At 40.9% G+C, this 23,255-nt stretch overlaps 1 protein-coding gene across 4 annotated transcripts in view; it reads right to left on the bottom strand.

The window, feature by feature from the left end:
* Positions 1-22,526, bottom strand: part of specc1 (sperm antigen with calponin homology and coiled-coil domains 1) — a 57,722-nt gene extending 35,196 nt beyond the window's left edge. The window contains exons 1-4 of one of the 4 annotated variants that reach the window (XM_047606592.1): positions 22,423-22,470; positions 14,075-14,377; positions 10,308-10,492; positions 10,102-10,237 (exon numbers count right to left, since the gene is read on the bottom strand). In XM_047606592.1, coding sequence (XP_047462548.1) covers positions 10,102-10,237; positions 10,308-10,469 — 298 coding nt within the window. In that variant the 5' untranslated portion in view covers positions 10,470-10,492; positions 14,075-14,377; positions 22,423-22,470. Of the gene's footprint in view, positions 1-3,452; positions 3,907-10,101; positions 10,238-10,307; positions 10,493-14,074; positions 14,378-22,422 lie in introns of those variants that run through there. The other 3 variants (XM_047606590.1, XM_047606591.1, XM_047606593.1) reach the window with 3 other exon arrangements.
* Between the last annotated feature and the right edge of the window lie 729 nt (positions 22,527-23,255).

Here is a 23,255-nt window from a genome sequence, read left to right as displayed (position 1 = left end):
CATTGCTAAAATTAGCTCAAACCTTCTAATGATTACCATCCAAGATTAATGCTACAAGACTTAGGATGTATAAGCACTGATTTGGTTTCCTGGAGCCACCGCGAAAAAGATTAAAATAAATGTTTTCTTGTAAGTTAAAGCCTAAAATAGCGGAGGGATTTGTAAAAGGGTCAAAAGACAACATCAGCCCATAATCTCCTGCCACAAATACTGTACTGAGGCTGCTGTTATGCCAACCACAGTTTCACCAGAGAGACCACTGTTTCTAAATAATCAATAAATCTGTTTAAACTGAGCTTGTTTTACTTCACAGAGGGTTACAATAATTCATGCAATGCTTTTGTGCAGTGTTATCCATTTTAGGTGGTTTGTGTTTAATACAGCCACTGGCAGTTGCTGCATTATAAATAAGGCATGAAGGCCATAATGTACCAACTTTGATTTTAAGGTTATAGTCTCAGTCACACAAACAGGACATTTATACAGCACACACACCCTCTGCAAACACAAAGTTCGTGGAATGACCAGTGTATTTACTGGACAAACTGCTAACTACGATGGAAAGTGAGCCTGATGTAACTTCCTCACTGTGCCCCAGCTATCAGAAGTTGGACAAACTCACTTCCTTACGTTAATCCCTGCTGTGGTTTGCTCTGATATTGTATTATGATGGTACTTTAGTCTGTTTCCTTCCACATTCTTTGGTTTGTTGCTCACTATTGTGTGAGCAACAAACCAAAGAATGGGAGGAGTACACACCTTTTACAATGAGTCAGTGCCAACAGGCATTCTATCACACAGATAAGTGTTTACTGCATCAGTGAAAATATCCACTGTAGGAGAGCTTACAATCTTATTTTTACAGTAGCTGAAAATCAATGGCAGTTGGCAAAAGTATCCCATCGTTTATAGGAAGAGGTTTATGTGTGAAACTTAAACATTGCCTTCCAAAGAGGGTTGATCCAGCAGAAGCTTTGTGGAGAGTCTTCTTAAGCATGAGATGAAAATAGATTCCTGTGTTAGATGAAAAAATACTTGTGCACAAACAGCATCCAAAAACTGACCAGAATTGAGATTCATGCAATTCCTCCACTAACACTGAAATAAATTGCTCCATCTCCCCATCAGTTCATTTATTTATAAACTCAGCACCCATTTAATCAGGCAAAAACAGGAAAAATATGAAACGCACCACAGTAAATCATAGAATGTGGCACTCGTGTGTACAATTGAACTCACACTATAAAACAAAAACTTGTTGCAAAATGCTGCTGTACCATTCATACATGCCACACGGCACGCTAGCAACCGCTACAACAATATTAGTGTCATTCACAAATGACTATTTGTACAAGTTTTGGACACATTCCACAAACATTACACCTACCTTCAAACATCCCGGTGAAATGTCTGCGTGTATGAAATGTTCCATTTTTGACCAAATAAATCTATGTTACCTCACTGTCCAAACATGTTTTAACTTCCGTTAAATACTTACTCCAAAAGAGGTATGTGTGACTGAGCTGTAGCCCTGAAAATAGACTCACTGTTATTGGACTAAATTTTTACTGACAATTCATCAACCACCAATGACATGCTGAAAACAGGCTCTGGCACTGGCTGTTCTCCTGGTGGGCCAGTGGGGAGACAGGAAAGCTTGCTGTAGTAGCTGCAGTGTAGTTTGGTCCTGATAACAACCTGCTTATCACTGCAGCAGACAGCTTACTCCTTAAGCTTCCACTTCAGAGATAACACCATCAATCAAATCCAAACGAGTTCCTCCTGTTCCCACGTTTCTTTTCCAGCCTCCAGCATCAGAGTTGTTGCTTAGCTTTCCAGGCCCAAAGTATGAAAAGCCTCAGGTGCCCATTTTATTGCCTGGGTGTAAGGGATTCTAATGAAGAGCATACAAATAATAGTGTCTTTGTCCATCACTATATTACTGCTAATTAGTGCAAACCAAATGACAAACAGCGAGTCTGATTAAAGGTTAAGGAGTTCATATGCTTGTTATTTTACCGACTTGTGAAATATGGACTGAAATGCTTCTGTGTGTCCTTGGCTGCAGCAACCTTGAAATCATAATCGGGCGTAATGAAAACTCAAGCCATTCGATGATCAATTCTCATTTTCTATAGCAGATAACTGCAGAAAGCAGATTGGATTTATAAGAAAAATAGTTCTATTAATCAATAATTTAGCCGACTGTTTCCTTTCATAATGGAGCTTCATGTGGGAGGTAGGACCAGGGATCATTGTACCAAGCAGAGCTCAAATACTTCTCACAGCCTAGAGGCTATGATTGATTATACTGCAAACACTGCACTCTAAATCATTTGGTTTTTAGCTACGCATACTTCCATATACTACCTTTGAGTACCAATCTCATAATTACTTATTTAAGCATAATATTTATCAATAAGCACCCGCATTTTGCTTAGTAAACAGGGAATGATTTGTGAGATTAAATAAAGTAACATGCCCCTTCCTTGTTTCTATTTTGTCAGTCAGTACTCCACAATTGTTGTATTAACTGCACTGAATGCTGTATTTGCGCACAGAGAAGAAACTGGGAACTAATCTTGTCAAGCATGCAGCAGCTTGCTAGCGCTGCCTTCCAATCAGAGCTTACCGTGCTCTATCTTCAAGCAACACGCTACACGGCTATGAGATGATGCAGCTTAACACCCACCACTGATAAAACACTGTGTATGAGAGTCTGTGTATTGTTGGTGCCTGTTGCCCCTCGCAAGTGACCTGGCTCCGTTCACACATCTATATATAAATACATACATGCACATATACCGTGTATATGCACATAAATTAGACGCTCGTTTTGTTACAGAAACTGTGAGAGGCTACAGAGCTATGGCAGAGCTTGGCTGTCTCTAGATGAGTGTGAAGTTGCAGCTGAGTGCAGTTCAGAGACACTTTGAAATGGAAATCGTACGGAGGCGCAGTGAGCTCGAGGCAGTGGAAGGATGGAAGGATGCATCCACGAGACTGACGCTACCGTCTCCTCTGGCAGGTTCCCTCATGCTTAGTGTCAGGAAAATCTCACTCAGCACTCCCCCCCCTGCCCAACTCCTAATATCCACACACACAGGTGCCAACACATACACACACCAGATCCATTTCTACACACACTGTGTGGACATGCTTGCATAAATGATAGCACAAGAGCAGGGAAGGAAACTAAATTCCAACCTGCTTTAACAGCTTCTACTACTCCAGGGCATATTGAGTCGGTGCTTTGTTGGTGCGCATCTTTGTCAGTGTTCATAAATCAGAACTCATCTGTCAGAGATGTGCTCAGACATGACAGGAGATCGGCTCATGTCTGCTGTAATAACCAAACGTACGTCTTTGCTCTCAACATCACAACAGAGCAGGATAGACACAGACAAAAAGAATAAGTGATGCTAAGGCAGACCACGATGCAAAAACCAGACCTGACTCTGATTCCTCCTGCCTCCCCGCTTGGTTCCCCATGCTGGTCCGCTCCGAGACTCCCACTCTCCACACCGGGGCAGACTAATCCAAGAATCCGTGGCTGCGAGGGAGAGGTGTGCACTGTGTGTGTGTGTGAGTGTCAGGAATGTCGTCTCTGTTCGGCGCCCACGAACACCACTGGTCAGTCACATGGAGAGGAAACCATGAGATGTGAAAATTCTTCTTATTCTTCTTTCCTTCTGGTCTTCTTTTCTTTTCTCCACTCCTTCCCGGGACTGTTTGTTGTACGTGTTCATGTGTGAGGGGGGAGGCTCGCGTGTCCTGCCAGTGAGTAACTATGAGTGTGTGCGAGTGTGCGTGTCCTCCAGGATGGTGACAGTATGTCACACTGGCAGGCGGGCTGGCTGGCAGCGTCGTGTGCACTTCATTATCGCTGTGATGACTGGAATCAGCTCAGAGGAGGAGTGGCTTCCTGGCCACACACACACACACACACACACACACACACACACACACACACACACACACACACACACACACACACATTTACACACCTCCTCCCTCTGCTGCCAGCCAGTTTACTCACACCAATAACAGTTGAACAATGGTGAGATGATCCATCCCCCTCGATATGACTGAAAGGCTAAATATGAGAAAGAAAAGCAGTGGATACAGAGGGAGGGAGAGAGAAAGAGAGAAGGAGGTAGGAAGGGAGGGAGAAAGAGAACAGGGTGGAGGGAGGAAGGAAGGAAAGAGGAGCAGGGGGAAAGGAAAAGGCAGTATTTGTAGTTTTGGCACATGGTGATACAGCTGTTCTTGTTTCTTTTTCAGTGAACTTTCAGCCTGACAACGCTACTATCCCTGCTCTATCATGCAGAATCAAAACAGCCATTTCCCAACAAAAGTCTTCATCAAGATGGAAAATGCTTGAGCGAGGATAAGAGTCACCACCATTATCCCTGTAGCACACCCAGCGGGGAACAATAGCATCAGTGTGTATGTGACTGTGCCTACACGTGATAAAGATGCAGGTCTTTTGGTTGAATAGTGCTGGAGCTGGTGAGAGGACGGCTTGTTTTTTTCTGCCCTTTGTCATTCACAATGTGTGCATGTGTTAAATATTTATGATAACCAGAGCTACATGAAGAAACAAAGTTGGACAGCAGAGAAGAGGGACTGTTTCGGGTCCCACTTATTCAGTTTTGCGTTACTGAGCATGCATGTATGCATAGGAGAAATGACAATGGAAGCATTTTCAATACTCAAAGTGCTACAGTGAATTCATTTAAAAGAAGAAGAAGAAGAAAAAAAAGAAGATACCTACAGTTTATCTATGGACCAAAAATGCCTCCATATCAGAAATCACTTCAAACCCCAATCTGTGATACAGAATGCTGCATTTGATGGTTCAGAAAGAGACCACACTTAGCCAAAAGCACAAATTTACAGGAATGTGTTTATGTGAAATTAAAACTCATCAGAAGGGCGTCATCATTTTTAGAGTCATACACATATTTTTGAGTTTGAGCATCTCTGTTGCCGAAACTCAGAGTTACCAGCTTATTCCCTTTGTGTTCAATGCTGAAAAGAACTGTGGAAGTGAAGCATTTACAGCTGTAGATGCATTTTTGTTCAGTATGCACAGATTCTCCAGGCTCCAGACACAAAATCCTTTAGAAATTCCTTCAATAGCCACAAGGTCAAGTCTGCAATGTGATTCTTCTCACATTAGTTTGAATATCTGGACCTTTATACACATACAATACTGTGCATGGTGGTTTCCTTTATTTTCCTATGTTGTGGATGTTGCGTAAACAGCTGCTACAGTTTTCTCTTCCTTTTAATATTCTCCTCTCTCCTCAGCAACACATCCACCTTGGTAAACAAACAAGCCTCTAATCCAACTAAGAATGTTCTCCTCACCGCAGGACGCCCATCTCTGTGGGTCCAGCAAGACTTTTTCACAATCTGGCAAGACCGTTTCTCTCTGTCTAGTGTCTTTTGGGACTTGCTAGGGTCACACAAATCTCAAGAAAGGAATTTCTTGACAAAACTCTGGGCAACAAAGGACCAGGTGTGTTTACATCTGAGTTGATGCCAGATAACTATAAGGACACATATTACACCGATCAGGCTTAACATTATGACCACCTCCCTTGTGCCTCCAAAACACGTCTGACTCATCAGAGAACGTGGGTGTCCTGTGGTGTCTGGCAACACAATGTTGTCAGTGGGGTCCTACGGGTTAAGAGGCTGGGACTCCTGCTGGGGACGGCTGCTGCCATTAAGGGGTGTCATTGCTCTGGGGTCGGGGTGTCTGGTCTGGTCTAGGTGGGTGGAATATGTCTAAGTAACAGCAGAACACTGTATTGTCACACGATAGTCAGTGTTGTTCTCCTGTCAGTGGTTTCAATATTGCCGGTGATCAGTGGATATTGACATGGGTGGGGAAACTATGGCAGATGGAACAGGTAAATGTATTGGTTATTTTATGTAGATCTTTTCCCTGCTTGTGCTAGTCTCTGTGTGCCTGCCGTGGCTGAGTGCTTATGAAGGCTGAGGGGTCCCAGTGGACTGAGGCGTGTTTGATTAATTTATCTGACAGATACAAGGAACTCAAGGACCATTCCTCTCTCTCCTCTTGCCTCGCAAACACTGACACACACTGGCAGACAGGGCCCTGCTGGGACCACATGCTACAGTCTGGTGTCTGGGTTGAGCATAGTAGAACTCACACACAGTATGGGTGTAATATCTGTAGCTCATCTTAGTCTCCCTACTCTGCTTATCCCTCAGGTTAAATAGACTCAACCGACACCCTCGCACTTATTCATGTAGCTTCTCTCTATTCTGACAGCATGTTTGTGCTATAAAGGAAATTTATGAGCTTTAGGCCCACCAATGTTGAATCACAGTTATGTGGTGTGGCAAGTCATCCTCATACATGTAAACATGGTTGTTGTAAGTTATCAAAGAATGCCCTGAAAAAGTAAAAAAAAATAAGCTGGTTTCCTGTTAATCCTAAGAGGTACATGAGTCAGCATGTGGGATCCAGAATGAAATAAACTGACCTTGAGGATTGTGACAGTAATAAAATTAGCAAAATTAAACCTTCTCTCTAGGAAACAGATCATACTTGGTATTAACATGATGATCCGGCCACAAGTGAGTAACTCAAAGTTAAATATGTCTCTAAGGTATCTCAAGTTACAATTTGTGATTGGATCACTAACACTTTGATCATTTGGACCACAGTAAAAAAAAACAGTAGAAACACATCATTCCTATCATTTCAGTCACTATACCATATTGTGACATTATAAAAAATGTGGGCAAGCTTTTGTCCATCTTTTAATTTCAGTCCCTGACAGAAGCTATTTCATTGACCTGCACAAAGCTCAGAAGTCTAACTCTGGTAGGACACTAATATCACGGCAGCAAACAGCCTCCTGTCAGTATCCCACTGACACATGCCACTCCATCAAACGGCATCTTGGAGCAGAAAAACAACTAAATAAATAAATAAATAACAACTGTCAGGTATATCCATTTTCAAAATTACTATCGCCTTGTGGCAAAAAGTGATACCAGATGCTATGAAATATACACAAACAGAACATGACATGTACTGTGAACTGAGGCTTGAGCAAATGTACGTCACTGTTGCCCTGGCGTCACTTTTAGGTGTCAGGTGAGTTTAATAAGATTAGCTTTTATAGTCTGTTGAGTTTTTATTATCTATAATGGAACATCACATTTATTATAAAAGACTAATTCATAAAACAAATAGATTAGATTAGATTCCTTTATAGTCATTGTAAGTAAATACAACAAACTTTAAAGCACAGAGATAAAAACAGAGCTTGTAGAAAAAGCATAGCACAATAAATACTAAAAGATAATTTGTTTTTGTTCTCCACACACACTGAACACATACATGCAAACAAACAGTGACTAAAAGATATGCAATGACTGTAAATAAGCCATTTCATATAAAGTAAAGTGGTGTAGTCCCAGTTATTGCAAAGGCCTTATTATTTTATCTCATGGTGGAAACATAATAAATATTTAAAAATGAACTGAGACTCTTTATGTGACAGAACAAAACTGTTCTTCAGTCATTTAAGTGGATCCATGAGTCCCTCTGAACAAAGGTGAAACAAAGCTACCGTCACTGAAGCACACATTTATAAAGTTATGCCATGCAGTCCTCCCCACCAGTTTTGTTATTTATAGAACAGGACAGTTTCATCTCCTTCACTCTTGTCTCCTTGCACGCTCCACAGGGACTCCTCTCTGAGTGAAAGCTTTGCTGAATTATTGATGGGGAGTTTTAAATAAGTCATCAGGATGAGGCTGGATTTTAACCCATTGTCTGACAGCACGGAAGAGTTGGTAAAGTGCCAACTGTGCCGAGGACGAGGCTCCATTAGCAAAAATAACAGCTTTGACTCATTAGCGGGTCACGCTGTGAGGGCAGGAGAGGGAGGGGTCACACTGTCAATCACTGGAGCTTTTCAGCCAATACTGTGGGAATTTTAACTGTACAGCAGTATCGCTGTTGTGCAAATAACAGTTTTAAAGACACATTCAAACAGTCTTGACATTTCCAAGTGTTACAGTGTCTCAGAGAGTTCAAAATACCACAAAGCGCCTCCCATTCGATATTCAAATCATGCCCTTTCCCGGCGTGAATATTTCTCACAAATTTTCAAGTCAAGTTCACTGACTTATGACAGAAAGCAGAATACTAAATGATGATTATCATTGGCTTGCACGCACGCTTAACACACATAGCTGCTCGTTCAAGTGTCATACTTGATTTTCCACACACATGAAAACATGGTTTGTGGGACCTGTTTGACATCCACTCATTGTCTTTGCTCATATGTCTTAATGTGCACTGGTGTACAGTCCTGTCACAGGTGTGGAACAACCCAGCTGGTCTGAGGAGAATCACAAAGCAAAAGCATGTACTCTTGACGTAATTGTACCAGACGTGTGTGGCAGGTATGGCTATTATCCTAGTTAGTACACATTTAATTGTGTTGCCTTAAGAACTGTGTATCATGACATATTAAGTTATAATTTAAGCTGAATTGTTTGATTTTTTAAAATGATCTCTAGCATATTTAATCACGCTCAACATAAAGTGCCGGCTAATGTTACACAACTGACATCACCGCACCACTCTGCCCATTTTTAACATTGTTTTCACTATGTCTGTATATTATATACACAGCATTTTATTGGTTTTGATTGGCTACCAGAAATCTAGGAGCAAATCCAGGTCAGAACAAATGAGAGAAGAGCGATGAATTTTACATGAATTTCACAGAGTGGGGATCTGTTCTTGTGCCTGGGTGTGAAAAGCAAACTTTGGATAATTAGAGCCAAATCCAGTGAAAGCTGATCATGGTCTAATGATATTTGAAAGAATGGAGAGCCTCACTTGGCCGTGGTTTCACAGCTCCTGTGGAGTCTTTTGTCAAGTTGAATTTAATTATTATTGCTTCAGCACAAGGGCCCTTTGAAGATAAAATTCACCAGAGCAGAGCATCTACAAACTATGCGAATGGACAGCCATAAACAAACACAGCTATCTCCCACACTGAGGATTTTCAAAGGGTGCACTGTGAACAACATTAATTACTGCAGACAAATCCCTGTCATTATCAACGGCCATGTTTGTCCTACATGTAGCACGCAGTGGAGTATCAAGCCATTTGTAGTTGCTCTGTTTAAAAGAGGTATACTCAGATAATAGAAAGTGCAATACATACACAAGCTAATAAAGAATATCAATAATTCAGAGGAAGTGTATCACCAAACGGCAAGCAGGGAAGCAGACGAAATAAAGTAAGTCAATCACAAGACATAAACACGGATGACATGGACTGGATGAATAAGGGTTGTGCTAAGTCTGCACTGTCTTCCTTTAAAATGTGAGAAAATGAATACTGGTAGAAAACCACTTCTATCAGGACAAACAGCCTTTAGAGTTAGACAAAAACGAACGGAATAAAATAGTTCAATAGTTCAGTTTAGAACTATTAGAATTATCTAACAATTAGTCAAATCACTGATTCAGATTCATTAAAAAAGTTGCCTGAGGACAAACTGATCCCAAAAAGCAAAAAACACATACACAAATACACAGGGTGGGATAAATGAACGGTTAACTCATGTAATTATAAGCATCCAGTATATACACATTCCACAGTGAAACCAAAGAAACATCAAAAGAGCAGCATATAGCCTCTGCATCTTATTAGAAAACTTTCTTCCCCATTTGTCATCCAAAAAAATATCCTGTTATTCATGCGACTGAGCAGATGTTGTTTGAGGAGCAAACTATGAATGCAACCAGTATCTAAATGTTGGACTAAAACCATGAGAATCTTAGTCCTCCGCCACCTGCGCCTCACTAGTGCCAATGAAACAAGAAAAAAAAAGATAAAGAGTAAAAGGAGGCATCTCTCAAGTTGCCAGTTACCACCAGCACCTGGGAGCTATGCAAATTCAGCAGTGCACTGTGGCCCTCTAGTGGCAGCAAGTGTTATTTTCCCTCCTCTTTTCAGCATCATACACTTCATACACCATCAAATCACGTTTCCAGATTTATTTTTTTGAAGCTACGTCCCCTACCTGAGAGGCTGCGTGGGCGGGCCTCAGCAAGATCAGAAATGGCTCCAGTGGTCACAGTCTTCTTCATCCGGGAGCCAGAGGCAACAGCGCCCACTGCTGGCTTTGTCAAGGCGTCGTCACTGCTGGCCCTTTTCAGCTGGAAACACACCTGCTGTTAGTGACCACACAGTACACCACAACAACAGCACAGTGGTTTTGTGACTTACCCTGCTGAGGCGCTGGTCTGAGGCAAGCGTGTTGGAGGATCTGGAGGTCTTCGTGGATGCGGAGGTGTTAGTGGTGGTGGAAGAAGTCAGAGAGGCCTGCCTCCCCCGTTCCTGGAGTCCCGACTTGGGCAGCCCCATCTTGGTGGCGCCCGTTTTCATCATGGTTACGTATCAGCCAACTACACCTGAGAGATGTCCACAGAAAAGACAAAGTGGCTGAGTGCAGTAACAAAATTTGGCTGGTAATTGTCCCAAAATATAATATTTGTTTTCATTGAACTAAGCAGGAAGATCTTTCAAGAACAGACGCTCAGTAGTTTAGACTCAGAAGAGCCTGTAAGCACAGCTAAAATATGAACATATGATTTTCCACAAACTATAAAAGCACAATAGCGATGCTGTGTCAAACTGGGGTCTGACAGTTGATTTTTATTTTTAGCCTTATAGCTAATAGCGAAATAACAATTACAACTGATCAGTTTCAGACAAAGTTAAACTTTCTTCCTTTCATCTGTGAAACACTATAGATCTTTCAAGTATATTACACCACATGTAAAACTCCATGCAAAACTCAGCCAACAGCTATAGATATGGACCAACAGTTAAACTAATGCATCGAGCACCACGGCCACATAACCGTTAAAAGCAGCCACTGAATAATAGGCAGCACATTTATTTTGGTTTAATCACACTATAGACTACACTGTGTTAGTGCTGCCTAGTTGACATTTATTGCTGTTCCAAAACACACAAGCTTTCAACCTCGTCTGAGATCAGCTCAGATTATTGCAGCAGCAACACCATAGAACCATTTCCTGCAGGAGGGAGGAGAAAGAACATGTTCTCTTATCTGATTTGTTCAAGGCATTTGCACTGACTAAGAAAAGAAACACTATCTTGATACATCTAGTAGAAGGTATGCAGACAACTGCACTATCACTGTAATCCCTCTGCAAGGAATTAGGTTCAAGATCAGCACAATAATGCATTTGCTTTCTCAACTACAACAGGATCGGGTTAAAATGACAGTTGAAGGTGTACATTTGATGTCCAGAAGGAAATGCACTCATCTGGGCAAAGAGTGGCCAAAGGAAATGGAAGTGCACTTAACGGAGGAGACTGTGAACTGGTAAAGAGCTCTGTGGCTCCCAGAGGACTGTCTGACTCATTGATCAGGTCTATGGTAACCTGATCTTCTGGCTCAACTATTTCTACGTTTTGTGCAGTGGTGAATGAAATGGCTTAGAGCAGCTTAGAGAAGGATCATTTATGTTACAATAAACATCAATCAACAGACGTACAAATAAACTTATAATGTGTAATACAAGCACTGTGGGCATATAGGACAGACGATCCTCATCAATAAAACGTCCCAGTCGGAGGATCCTTTGGTACATTTTACACTTCAGGTTCATTTGAGAATGTCTGACTTTGTTTGTATGAGAGCATGTGTTTTCCTGCAGGACCATCATATGATACTTGAGGCCTCCTAGGCGATATCCTGTGACTAACTCCTGCTCTGCCTGGTCTGGTCTGGCAGTCTAACACCTCAGCCGTGATGCCTCACCTACCCTCAGATCAGTTTACATGGCCGTCGTGTTGCTCATTCCCAAATGCAAGTTTGACCACTTCTCGACCTGATCTGATCTCGGTGTAGAATATATGAGGAAGTGAGATTATTATTTATTATTATTTTAACATTTCAAATAAAATGAAATTAAGCAAATATTTACACAGAACGGTGATGGTGCTTTTGATCAGGCTGGTTTACTGTTACTTACTGGGACACGTAATCCACCTTTGTCCTTCGTCTTTTGTGACAACTCAAAAATATCCATTGTGAAAAACTTCTATTATGAAACAATATGTAATGTTTGAAAAAAAATAAGCCTTTAATATGCAGGAGCCTAATTCAATTTGTTTTCACCTAACTTAGCCACTGCAGAACAAAATATGACCTCTCCATATTTCTCTGCAGAGACATGATTCTCAGGAGCCAGGACAGTGTCCCACTTACTTCACAACGACCTAGTTGAGAAACCCAAAAGTCTTTGAGAGAGGGTTGTATTTTAAACTTGAATAAGCCAAAGGTTAGAAAAGGAGTAGGAGCATTTCCTTATAAAACAACTAAACTAACGGAACTGATGGGCATTTGCTGACTTTTACCACGCTGCAGCTTACGGTCTGAAAAAACACACAAGTGGGATAATGACACTGGAAGCTAAACATGGCTTTTAACATCTTAATATGGAATTTGTTCTAAAAAATGCTAAATTAGAAACCCAAATATAATTCGTAGTTCCCAAAGCAATAAGTAATGGGTTGTCATCTGCCTTAATTATATTGCTTCCAAAAATGGAAGATGAATGTAAAGGCTGAATATGGGACAGGGTGGTGGAGGAGGATCTCCAAGAATTTCTGACAGTTGCCGCTGGCCTGTACTGCTGAGAGGAGATAAGGAGAAAGCATGTGGAGTCAACAACAACTGACAGCAGTTATCAGTGTGGGCCTGGATAAAACAATCTCTCAGACATCACCTAGTCTGATACCAACCAAAGGGAGACAACAATGTACTTTTATTCCACAACCCAGATCAACACTGATACCAAACCAGACCAACTAAAGGTACTTAAAAGTTCAACATGCAACACATTCATTGCACAAATAACTTGCTCAACTCAGCTTCCCACAGTTAGAAATCACCTCACATCTAAAACGTCGCAGCCATTCTCTGACCTTAAATTCAGGCTCTGGTGCAGAACAGACCATGTGTTCACCACTTCAAATGTTCACTGTACAATATGTATTTGGGTAGAATTTGGAGCAGCATAAGAATGAACATGGTGTCAATGCCGTTTATGCAGATCTTAAAAAGAAAAGGGAAAACTAAAGTCCTATAAAATAGGTAACAGCGAAACGTGCTGTGTCTCTGTACTGTACAATAAGAGCATTCAGGTGTGACAGCATGCCTTTGCTACCATGAGCTATTTTTATTCCATCCACAGAGAATAACATTAAAGGGATACAAACGGCTCCATATGCAGCAATACACAACCAAAGCTGCTGTGATAAATTCAGGTTTTCATTTAGCGCCAACACCACTGACCTTATCATGTCTTATTTACAGCTTAAATATAACTTGTGACAAACTGATCACAAAATGCAGCAATGTGAATGATTCAACTAAGAGGCATCCGATATGCTCTTAACCACAACGGCTACATTTAGAAAAACGTAACATAGACTGAAAGTCACTCTGCATCATCACATCCTCTCTGCTTCTTTCCTGTCTGCCTCAGTGGTTAGCAGCACAGTTTAAGAAGCTAAAGAAAACCTTAGTTGTAACATACAATAAGCACAACATAAACCTACATAGGGTCCCCTCTGGTTAGCCACAGTTGTAAAACCTCGCACAACTACTGGCCATATGTAGATTATGGATTTCCAAATTACACCCAGCCCCTATTTCCACTCGAGAAACGGATTGTAGCACTTAAGAGAAATGTGAGAAACCTGGCAGAAATATCACCAGCAGATGTTCTCAGACACTTTCCTCCTGATTTATTACATGAAATGGCTTCAGTTGCTCTTTTTTTCCCAAACTTTTCCATTCTATTCAACCACTAACCAATGATTTCATCTTCAATCCAAAACAAACATCAATGTCCCCACAGAGATACTGAAAGAACGACTGAAGAACTACCACAGCATTCAATAATTAGAGAAAGAGAATGATGCTCTTGTCAAAAGAAACACAGTTCACTCACGTGTTTGGTGCTGGATGCTGTCCTTGAATCTGCCCTCTAACTCAGAGCCCTGCAGCACAACTGACCACAGTATTTGTCCTTTGCTGAGATCTACAGAGGAAGACTAAAGGTGAAAATCAAGGGTCACAAGCAACGGCTTTCTGCCTCCACACAGCAGCCAGGATGAGGAAGTAGTGTAGGCTGCCAACCGCTGGGTTGCGTCCTGCTGCCTCCTTCACTCTCTCTCATACAAAGAGCAAGAGAGCAACAGAGCGTCAGCCATGGGCATGTTTTTCTCCTCTCACAGGTTTTCCAGACTTTTCCCTATATGTGAAGAACAGCCAGCGACAAAATGAGAATGGCCGAGGAGGAGGAACAGATGCTCAGCATGTGACATGGAGACTAGTGGGCCATGCATCATCTAAATAAGGGTAATGATCTTGATCAAGAGTGATCACACAGCCTAAATCTAAGTTGATTGAAAGACTGGTCCCTGAACTTTGTTCACAGGACAGTGGCTTGCAATTAGATTTAGCCATTACCATGTGCCTAGTTTGTGGGAGAGGCACAACTGTTCAATTGTATTCTTAAATTACAAACCTCAGTAGTGTAAAACAAGTGTTTGTGTTGCTTCACTGAAATATTTGCACCACATCCGACTTATGTCTTTCTTACTAAAGTGGATTGCAAAAGATAGAGATTGATTTATGACAGTAGTGGATTCTTTGCTTTGGCACAAACAGCAGCTATCAATACTAACAAAGCCGATCTTTGTCACAGAAACACTCCATAATATGAGGGCGGATCACTTGTGGAGGGGTCAGCAGTTTGTGCTCTCCCATACTGGTCTAATTTGGATCCCACAATGTACAGCATGCCAAGGCCGTAGAACATGTGGGTGGAGACTGAACTGCACTCTGGGCCAGGATGAAACAGGCTTCAGTTTGTGGCAAGTGGTAAACTGAGGAATTGGTTTGACCACACCCCAACATAACCACCAAAACTGCCTGTTAAAAGGCCGCTGCAGGGAGTTTAGTAACAGTTAAGGATGATTTTTAGGCAAAACACTCAGTCACTCACTGCTGCTAATACAGATTTTGAGTGTGACTTGATACACACTGCATGCGTTCAACAACACTATACTACTGACACAACATTATACACCATGTGCACAACTATTAGACTTGTTCTAAGTTGCATTCTTGAGGATGAATTTTATTATTGGCCAACTAAAGTTCTCTCGGGGCAATTCACAATAAACCTCAAACCTGAAAATTTAACATGAGGTTTTGGCTTTTTAGGAGAATACCTGTGTGGCCAGAGCTATTAATACTTTTTGTTTCTAAGGTTTTATCATAGTATTACATAGTATACAACTAATATTGCAACTTTACTTTCTATTTCTTTCCGATGGCTGCTGAATCAACATGGTACATGTTTAAAAAAAGTAATAACCCATGACTAAAAGATGGATTACTGTTCCTTCACATGAGTAACTTTCCTTTATATCCACCTTCACAATGCACCACGTGAAACCAGTAATTATAATTATACTGAACATCATTTCTCACCATGAGAACTGCCAACCTATATTGTGGAGTTCCTAAGACTTTCCAACTATTGTCAAAACCTTCTGAATAAATTAAACCTGAACTCTTACACAAATGGTGAAATAGGAAACAGGAAACAGCAGGCCGCTGGGGAAATGAAACAGACCAAACATGAATAAATAATGATGGATCATGAAGTTATGTGGCTGGATGCTCAGTAGGTGAGTTGGCTCTGAGTGGATTCCTGTCATTGTGTGATATAAGAGGCTGAGTGGATGAACCAGTGAATAGCACGCCTCTCTAAACCAACAGTGTCAGGTCAACATAGTAGGCAACGTCCTACTTGTTTACTTCCTCTTTCCTCCCTCTACCCGCAGGATGGACTGAGTCAGACTTACCATACAGACACAACTGTCGTGTGAGATGTAAAAACAAATGTCATATGAGGGTGATTCAGATGATTGAGAGTCTAAAAATACCTTTTCCATGACAATTTTCTATGCGAAAGTTGAAACAAATGTACAGTCAATTTAAAATTATACAACATTGAGGATGATTCATATTCAATGTAAAGCTGACATTTAGTACATAAATTGTGATGTAATAATCATTAAAATGGAACATTTTATTAATATTTTAATGGAGTATTACTGAAAATGTATTAAACTGTGCACTGTATCTGAGGTTCTTATTCATACTTAAACCCAGCCTCAACCACGGCTCCAGCCTCTACACGTTCATGAATTATATTGCTGTAGCAGTTGTTTGTTCCTACTGATGTAGCACCTATTTGTAGCAGCCTAGTTTAAACTAAAAGCATAATTATATAAATATAATCAGATGTAACACTGACTGAATGCTAATCATAATGTGTCAAAGCTGTGTGATGCTTCTACTTCTACTGAACAAACTACAGCTAAAAACCAAATTACTGTTGCTGTGTAAACATAAAACACTGCATAATTAATATCCAGTTCACTTAAACAGCAACACATCACGTGAAAGAATAACATTATAGTTGTCAATAAATGTGACAGGCAATTTCGTATGCTGACACGCACGCATTAATATATTATTGGGCCTCAACCACGTCAGCAGCTTTGAAGCATCTGTACAACACCTGAACATAGGAGGCGTAAAGTGTAAAGTGATTATCTCAGCTAAAGTGAAACAGGAAGAGTGTTGTATCTCATGCTGTGAGGCGGTCTCTGTTCTCCCTCTGTGTTCCCCCTTTAGTCTGGAGGAATGTAAAATGAGTATGCAACAGGATGCAAAAAGCGGATTTAAGTAAACTGCAGCCAAGTTTCACACTACAAAACAGTGATCATGTGCTATAATCTGCAGACAGTAGCAGTTAGTAGAAACCGAACATGAGCAAAACATCGATGCCAAACACAATAAAAAAAAGTACAGCTGTACAACTATTAATATACATTATATGGTTCACACTGCACTACAGGGAATGATGATCTCTGAACCTAAAGTTAGGAAGTAAAAGGTCACATGCACTGTAAATGTTTGAGACCACAGCGCTGTCTTTGTGGGTGCAAGCTGATTCTAATTACTGTAAGGAAAAGGACAAAATCCAAGTCTTATAGAACTATATCACAATTTCTCAACTAAAACACAAAATCTTCTCAGCATTTGAATTTAAAATATCCTGAAGATGAGATCTTGATTAAATCAGGATCTTCTTGCTCGAGAACAGATAAAACGGAGGCAGAGCTAGAGAAGAAAGTGCTGAGTTGCTGAGTCTGGCCATAGATCAATAAGTTGTTCAGCTGTATATGGTGAGGGTACTAAAAAATTCAAAATAATAAGTGTGCTCACTGTGGGATCCTGGCTCTTTAATTGTGATGACTCATACTCAGTCCCTAGTTTTCTGATACAATATTCACTAACCAAAAGTTCTAATCAAATAGGGATCAGCATGAATTGGGTCCAAGCATTGATTACTAACTTTTATACAATTTCACACTTAAAATCTGGTTTATTTATCTACTTCCCTGCACAGTTTATGCCCATCAGCAACAAAATTTAAATACAATGTACAGTAATTTTGGTCTCATTACCCCTAACATAAGGTAAAGAAGGCAGTTGTTTAAGTTGTGTAAGTTGTTTCCTAATATCAGCACCATGATCCGTTAGGCCCCAGTCAAACAAGGGATACCTGAGGGACACCTGATGCACTGAGCTGTGCCATCTTGCAGCACTTACTTTATTCCCTAAAAACGTGCTCAGTCCTGGATGCACCAGACATACTCTAGTGGGAGCTGAGCCCCAGACGGATACGGTTTTCATGCATATTTCATCTGCTTCATCCTCTGTTTCATCTTTCCCAGTGCCTGGCTCCCTTGAGGGCCAAACTTCCTGCTCGTATGGTGTCAAAGTTCTAGTTTGATAAACAGTCAGTTGCAGCCACGTCGCAGAAATTTCAGCTTCTTTCCAGTGTGCTTGGCTACATGTACAATGAGTGGGTGGATTCCATAGAAACACTCGCACTGCATCCAGACGGACTGTGAGAGAATAAAAACATGGCCACTAAATAGAGCTCTGCCATTTTCCACAGTGGAACTCCATAGTAGTCATGCCACTGACTAGACTAGACTGCTGTCCAGCCCTTCTCTGTGTCTTTTAATTTTGCAACAACACACACTTGTGGTATGAGAGCTATTTGCTGTGCACTGTGGGTGTGTCCATTTTAACTTGAGACAAAAAGATTTGACAATGGTTTAGACGTCAGATACCGAGCAAACATTTTAAAGACACTCCCCACACGTGCATAAAAGAACCACAACAAAACTTGCCTGTCCCGTTTACAGAGCCTGAACATCTCTTTTAAATTTTCTGCCTTAAGCTTAAACCTGAAATTCTCATTTTAAGCCCATATCTGTGCTTCACCTCAGACGTGGTCCAGATGACCCATTTACAGAAAAGAGTGGCATTCCTTCGAGCCAGTGAGTTAGACTGCTGTACAATGCTTGTCAAGTATGCAGTCTGTTTCCTGGACGTCCCTGAACTGAAAACCAGCCACCTTCCCTCCGCTCAGAAACCACACCGTACTTGCACACAGTGCTTTCTGACTAACTAACTGCTAACTTCCCACTGACAGTTTATGTTTTTTGTGGAAAAAAAAAAGAATGCAGTGCTTTGCAAGGCACGTGGGGGCTGAGAACCATCTGTGCGTCTCCAAGGCAAAAGTATTTAGCTAAAATATTTCATATTATAGCTTCATCCTGCCTTCAACTTTCTAAGCAGTTCTGCCAGAAATAGTGAGGTTTATTATCTATTCAACTGAGTGGATGCCATTCTAGTAGTCATTCCTGCTCTTATCAATTCATCTCCTCTTATCTCCTCAATTAAAGCCTCCTCCACTGCAGTAAAGGACATGCCACTCCAACTGTATGCGGACCAGACCTCGCCTCTTGAGGACAGATAACGAGTCTCAGATCTCAGTGACTGCTTCTCTCTGACTGTGTGTGAGAGAAAGTGAGGAAGCAGGCTGACCAGTCATACCAGGCAGAAAAATGTGTTTCTGGCCATATTAGTATTTTCCCATTATGCTCACGCAGAGTACCAGTCTATGAGCTGTTCTCGATACAGACAAGAAGGCTAGTCACCGCACAGCAATAAAGGCTAAACGAATAGCTATGTAGAGACAAAGAGGCTCAGAGGGGTGACATCACAGCACAAAACTATTATTTAGCTATTGTGTTGTCTGGTACCTTTGTTGTTGTTGCTGCTCAGGATTGATCAGCTACATTCACCTACACCCTATCTCTACAACCAACTCCACAAAGACATCATGTACAAATTAACTTTCATTTGAGTCTTTGAAAAAGATTTGTTTGAATAAGTTTCCTTATAAACAACACGCTAAACTGTTTCTAATTACTTGATGCGATAATGCATTCAAAGGTAATTGCACATAGTCTGTGCACTTGTTGACTTGCACGAGTCCAAAACTGCACCAACCACACACTAACAGTAAGATATTTTCTATTTAGTCTCAAGTTTGTTCACACATTAGCACCACCTTTCTTTACAGTTTAAAACAACAGAAACTGCTGCTATTAACCATGTTAATAAATGAGGCCCGCTGCATTGATTGCACCTCTAAATTATCGACAGGTCACTGCAGGCTAACACTACAACAAAACTAATGGACTTGATGAGCTTAGTACCTACAACGCACTCACCAATGACCTGGACTTGACTCCTGTTGTCAAAAGGCCATTTAATTAATCCAAATAGTTCCTCAGTTCCTCAATGGAGCTTTGATAAACAGTGATTAGCAGAAATCAACCATATACATATCTCTACACAACCTTTAGACCACTCTTAGGACACTCTTAGCACATTAGGTTTATGAGACTGAGACTGGTGTCACTGTTATGGTGATATATTCTTCCACAGAAAGTAACAGGGGTCTGTAATCAGAGAGCATCCATAGAAAACTACATGAAAGTAACTGCCTTAAACTATTCTCACTACAGCTGGACAAGGTCACTCCGAATGTTATGTTGTTATGTAACCATGAACCTGACTGCTTTAATATCAGTTACAGCATATGTAACTATGCTGTAAATGAAATGTGCTGCTGTTCCTTTACTACCACCCATTAGTATTTTAGTGATTTCAGGGCATCAGCACTGGTAGGAGATATTTTTGGGTGTCTAGGACAGCACTGGGTGGGGACCTTGAATTCCCTTTAGAACAGCGCACACTGAAATTCTTCCAGTTGAGCAAAGCAGTCGAGGACATCACCAGATATCAATTTCTGTCATACAGAACAAGCCATGACAACAACTGTACAACTGGTCATGGATGCTCCCCACATAAACCCTGGATATAAATAGCACACCAGTGAGAGGAAGTGGTTGGATAATGAGTTCAACAGCATTGGAAAAGCTAATGAAACAAAACTGAGGAGAATTCACTGATATATTCACAAGACTCTAAAGACTAAAATCAAATCATGAAATTTATAAAGAGACTTTAAAGTTGGAAGTCCAATTAGTTGTTGTGTTTTAAGATGATTTTTCTGGCCACAAACAGAAAATATGTCACAGACAGAGAAAAGACTGGAGCTGCTTCCATCACTAGATGAAGAGGAATTAAGAACCATACGTGTCCGATCTGATCAGTACATTATTACATTGACATGACAGTGGTAACCCTGCCCTGAACACAGCCTGGAGGCAAAATACAGACTTCTAACTGCTTCCCCTTCTTGGATGGTTAACCATGAGAAAAACAAAGGCTGTAATTACCTATGAACAAAATACACTTTCACTACATCATAAATTACTGGTGTACTGCTCATATTTGAACTCTCCTTTCTCCGGGCATGGTCAAAAGCAACAGAAGAAAGTGAAAGCTGTCATTTGTTGCCCATTTAGTTTCTCCAAAAGGACTCATACATGTACCACTGTGAAGCTGGTCTCTTCCATAAACACGAAATTACATTTTGCCGTGCAGTTGGAATATTTTACAACTTGACTTTCCCTTTCGTCATTACTTGGATGTCCACCTATGCTACACAGAAAGCCATTACTAAAACACTGGCTTTAATTCTAGCATCACTATTTAGACACTGATCTGATGTTTCTGGGTTGGTAATGTATTTTACGAGTAAATGTTACCTGGCAAGGGCAAGCACAGAAGCTTAGTCAGGATACTCTTCCATAATGAACCACTTAAGGATCTCTTAAAGACATAAATAGCCAATGTTCACATGAAGCTGCACTAAACACAGCAAAGCCTTGTTTGACTGCTTCACATGGAACTTATCTAATGAGGAACAAATGGCTGGCTGATCATGTGAAAAAAAAAACTGCTTGCAGTGCACTGAAGTGGTTTCCAAAGGCAACTTGCAACTGACAGCAAAATGTGAAGTTTACAGTAAAAACTGAGCAGAACAGTTAACTTGTACATTGTACATTGTCAGGTGTGTGTCTTGTATAAGGCGAAGGTGCTAATAACTGCCTGGCTGCTGTAAACTCTTAGGGGAAACCTTTCACAGATCCATAACCTTGTTCTGTATACAATAAAATACAAGCTGTGTATTATTGGAAGTATGGGTGGAGTGTTGTACCCAGCACTGAGGAAACTGAGGTCAATCAGGAACTGTGCTGTTTGTTTGTATTATTGTAGCAGTCTGGGGGGACATTACCCTTTCTAGAGGATAAACTGATAGCTTTTTTTAAATGTGAATACTTATAGATTTAACTAAACTCTAAATAAATAACAAAAAGCACTCTGATAAGCTGGTTTATGTCTCCACCTTTGTCATATTTACACAAGAATAACAGAGGAAATGAAATTGAAACGTATTGAGCAGATGGGGAGTATTGATCGAACAAAAAATCCTGTTGAACTCACGACTCCTCATGGTGCAACGTTATCAACTACAATGAAGAATTCACGATGGATATCTGAAGCCATGTCAAACGGGGAATAACATGCTGCAAACGCTCGCGTTATTCGACTTTCTGTTGTCATATTACAATGTGAACATATTTAATTAGCGTGAAAACAACATGCCCTTGAGCTAATTTATGACAGACGTTGCTACTGTATCACGAAAGACGTGTGAGCATTAAAGGGACAGATACATCTCCTGTGTCCGTTAATGTTAAGCTAGCTGTCATAAGTCACTTTGACCAAACCAGCTGATCCCGAGCGACACTCTGACCGCTTCTTTTATGTCCAGCGACCGGGCTAAGCGGCAAACTTAATTTAACTCAGCGAAAAAACACAACAGAGCAAGAACATTGTAAGCTGTCAGAGATATACGAGTATTTAGCCTCCTCTCACCTGTTAAATATTGCGGCGGTGCGACTGTTGTTTGGTCGGGATGATGCTGCCTGCTGCCGCCTCGACGCGCACGCGACTCATTAAAGTGTCCCCACCGGCCCGTGCTGGAGCCGGTAGGTGGAGCGCGTGGAGCGAGTTTGGCGCAGTGCTCCGAGGCGGCTTCTGGGAAATGTAGTTTTTGTGTCGACAAACGCCTTGGACGAACGGAAATAATAATAAAAAACATTTCTTTTCCCAACTCTTCTTTTAACCCCCCTATTATCCTCAAATATTACCAACACATTTTACCCTCAAGAAGATGATTTACATAAACTTGCTGACCATGTTTTTGTGTCAGACACTTTGTTTATTTGTTGACTACATAAATAACCCCTTGTTACCAGTGAGTTGACCTTCCCTCTACTATTATTTTTTGAATGATGAACATTGATTGGGGTCAAACTGACCCCAGGGATAATAGGAGGGTTAAAGATATTGAGGTGCTGCTCTACATATGTAGTATGTATTGGGACCATATTTTCACTTTATTTCTTGTTAAATCATGCTTCGCCTGTATGGGTGACAGAGTAATTAGACAGCCTTTAGCCTTCTATTTACACTCCTGTATACCTTTTATGTTTAAAGTAAATTTGACCCCAACAATTTAAACTTCCAAAAAATGATTACAATTAAAATATTTCCCAAGTTTATGTGTCAGGTAGTTTGTTGACTGTACCTAAACAGCTTTCTAAATACCTGACTATGGAGAAATGAGCAGATCACCATAAAATGTCACTGACTGAACTTAAATTGGAAAGACTTGTGTTTACGTGGTTGTATATCATTTCTAAGTA

This window comes from Mugil cephalus, chromosome 15, assembly GCF_022458985.1.
Source record: "Mugil cephalus isolate CIBA_MC_2020 chromosome 15, CIBA_Mcephalus_1.1, whole genome shotgun sequence".
Classification (NCBI taxonomy): Eukaryota; Metazoa; Chordata; class Actinopteri; order Mugiliformes; family Mugilidae; genus Mugil; species Mugil cephalus.
This window is presented reverse-complemented; position numbering and strand designations above follow the sequence as displayed.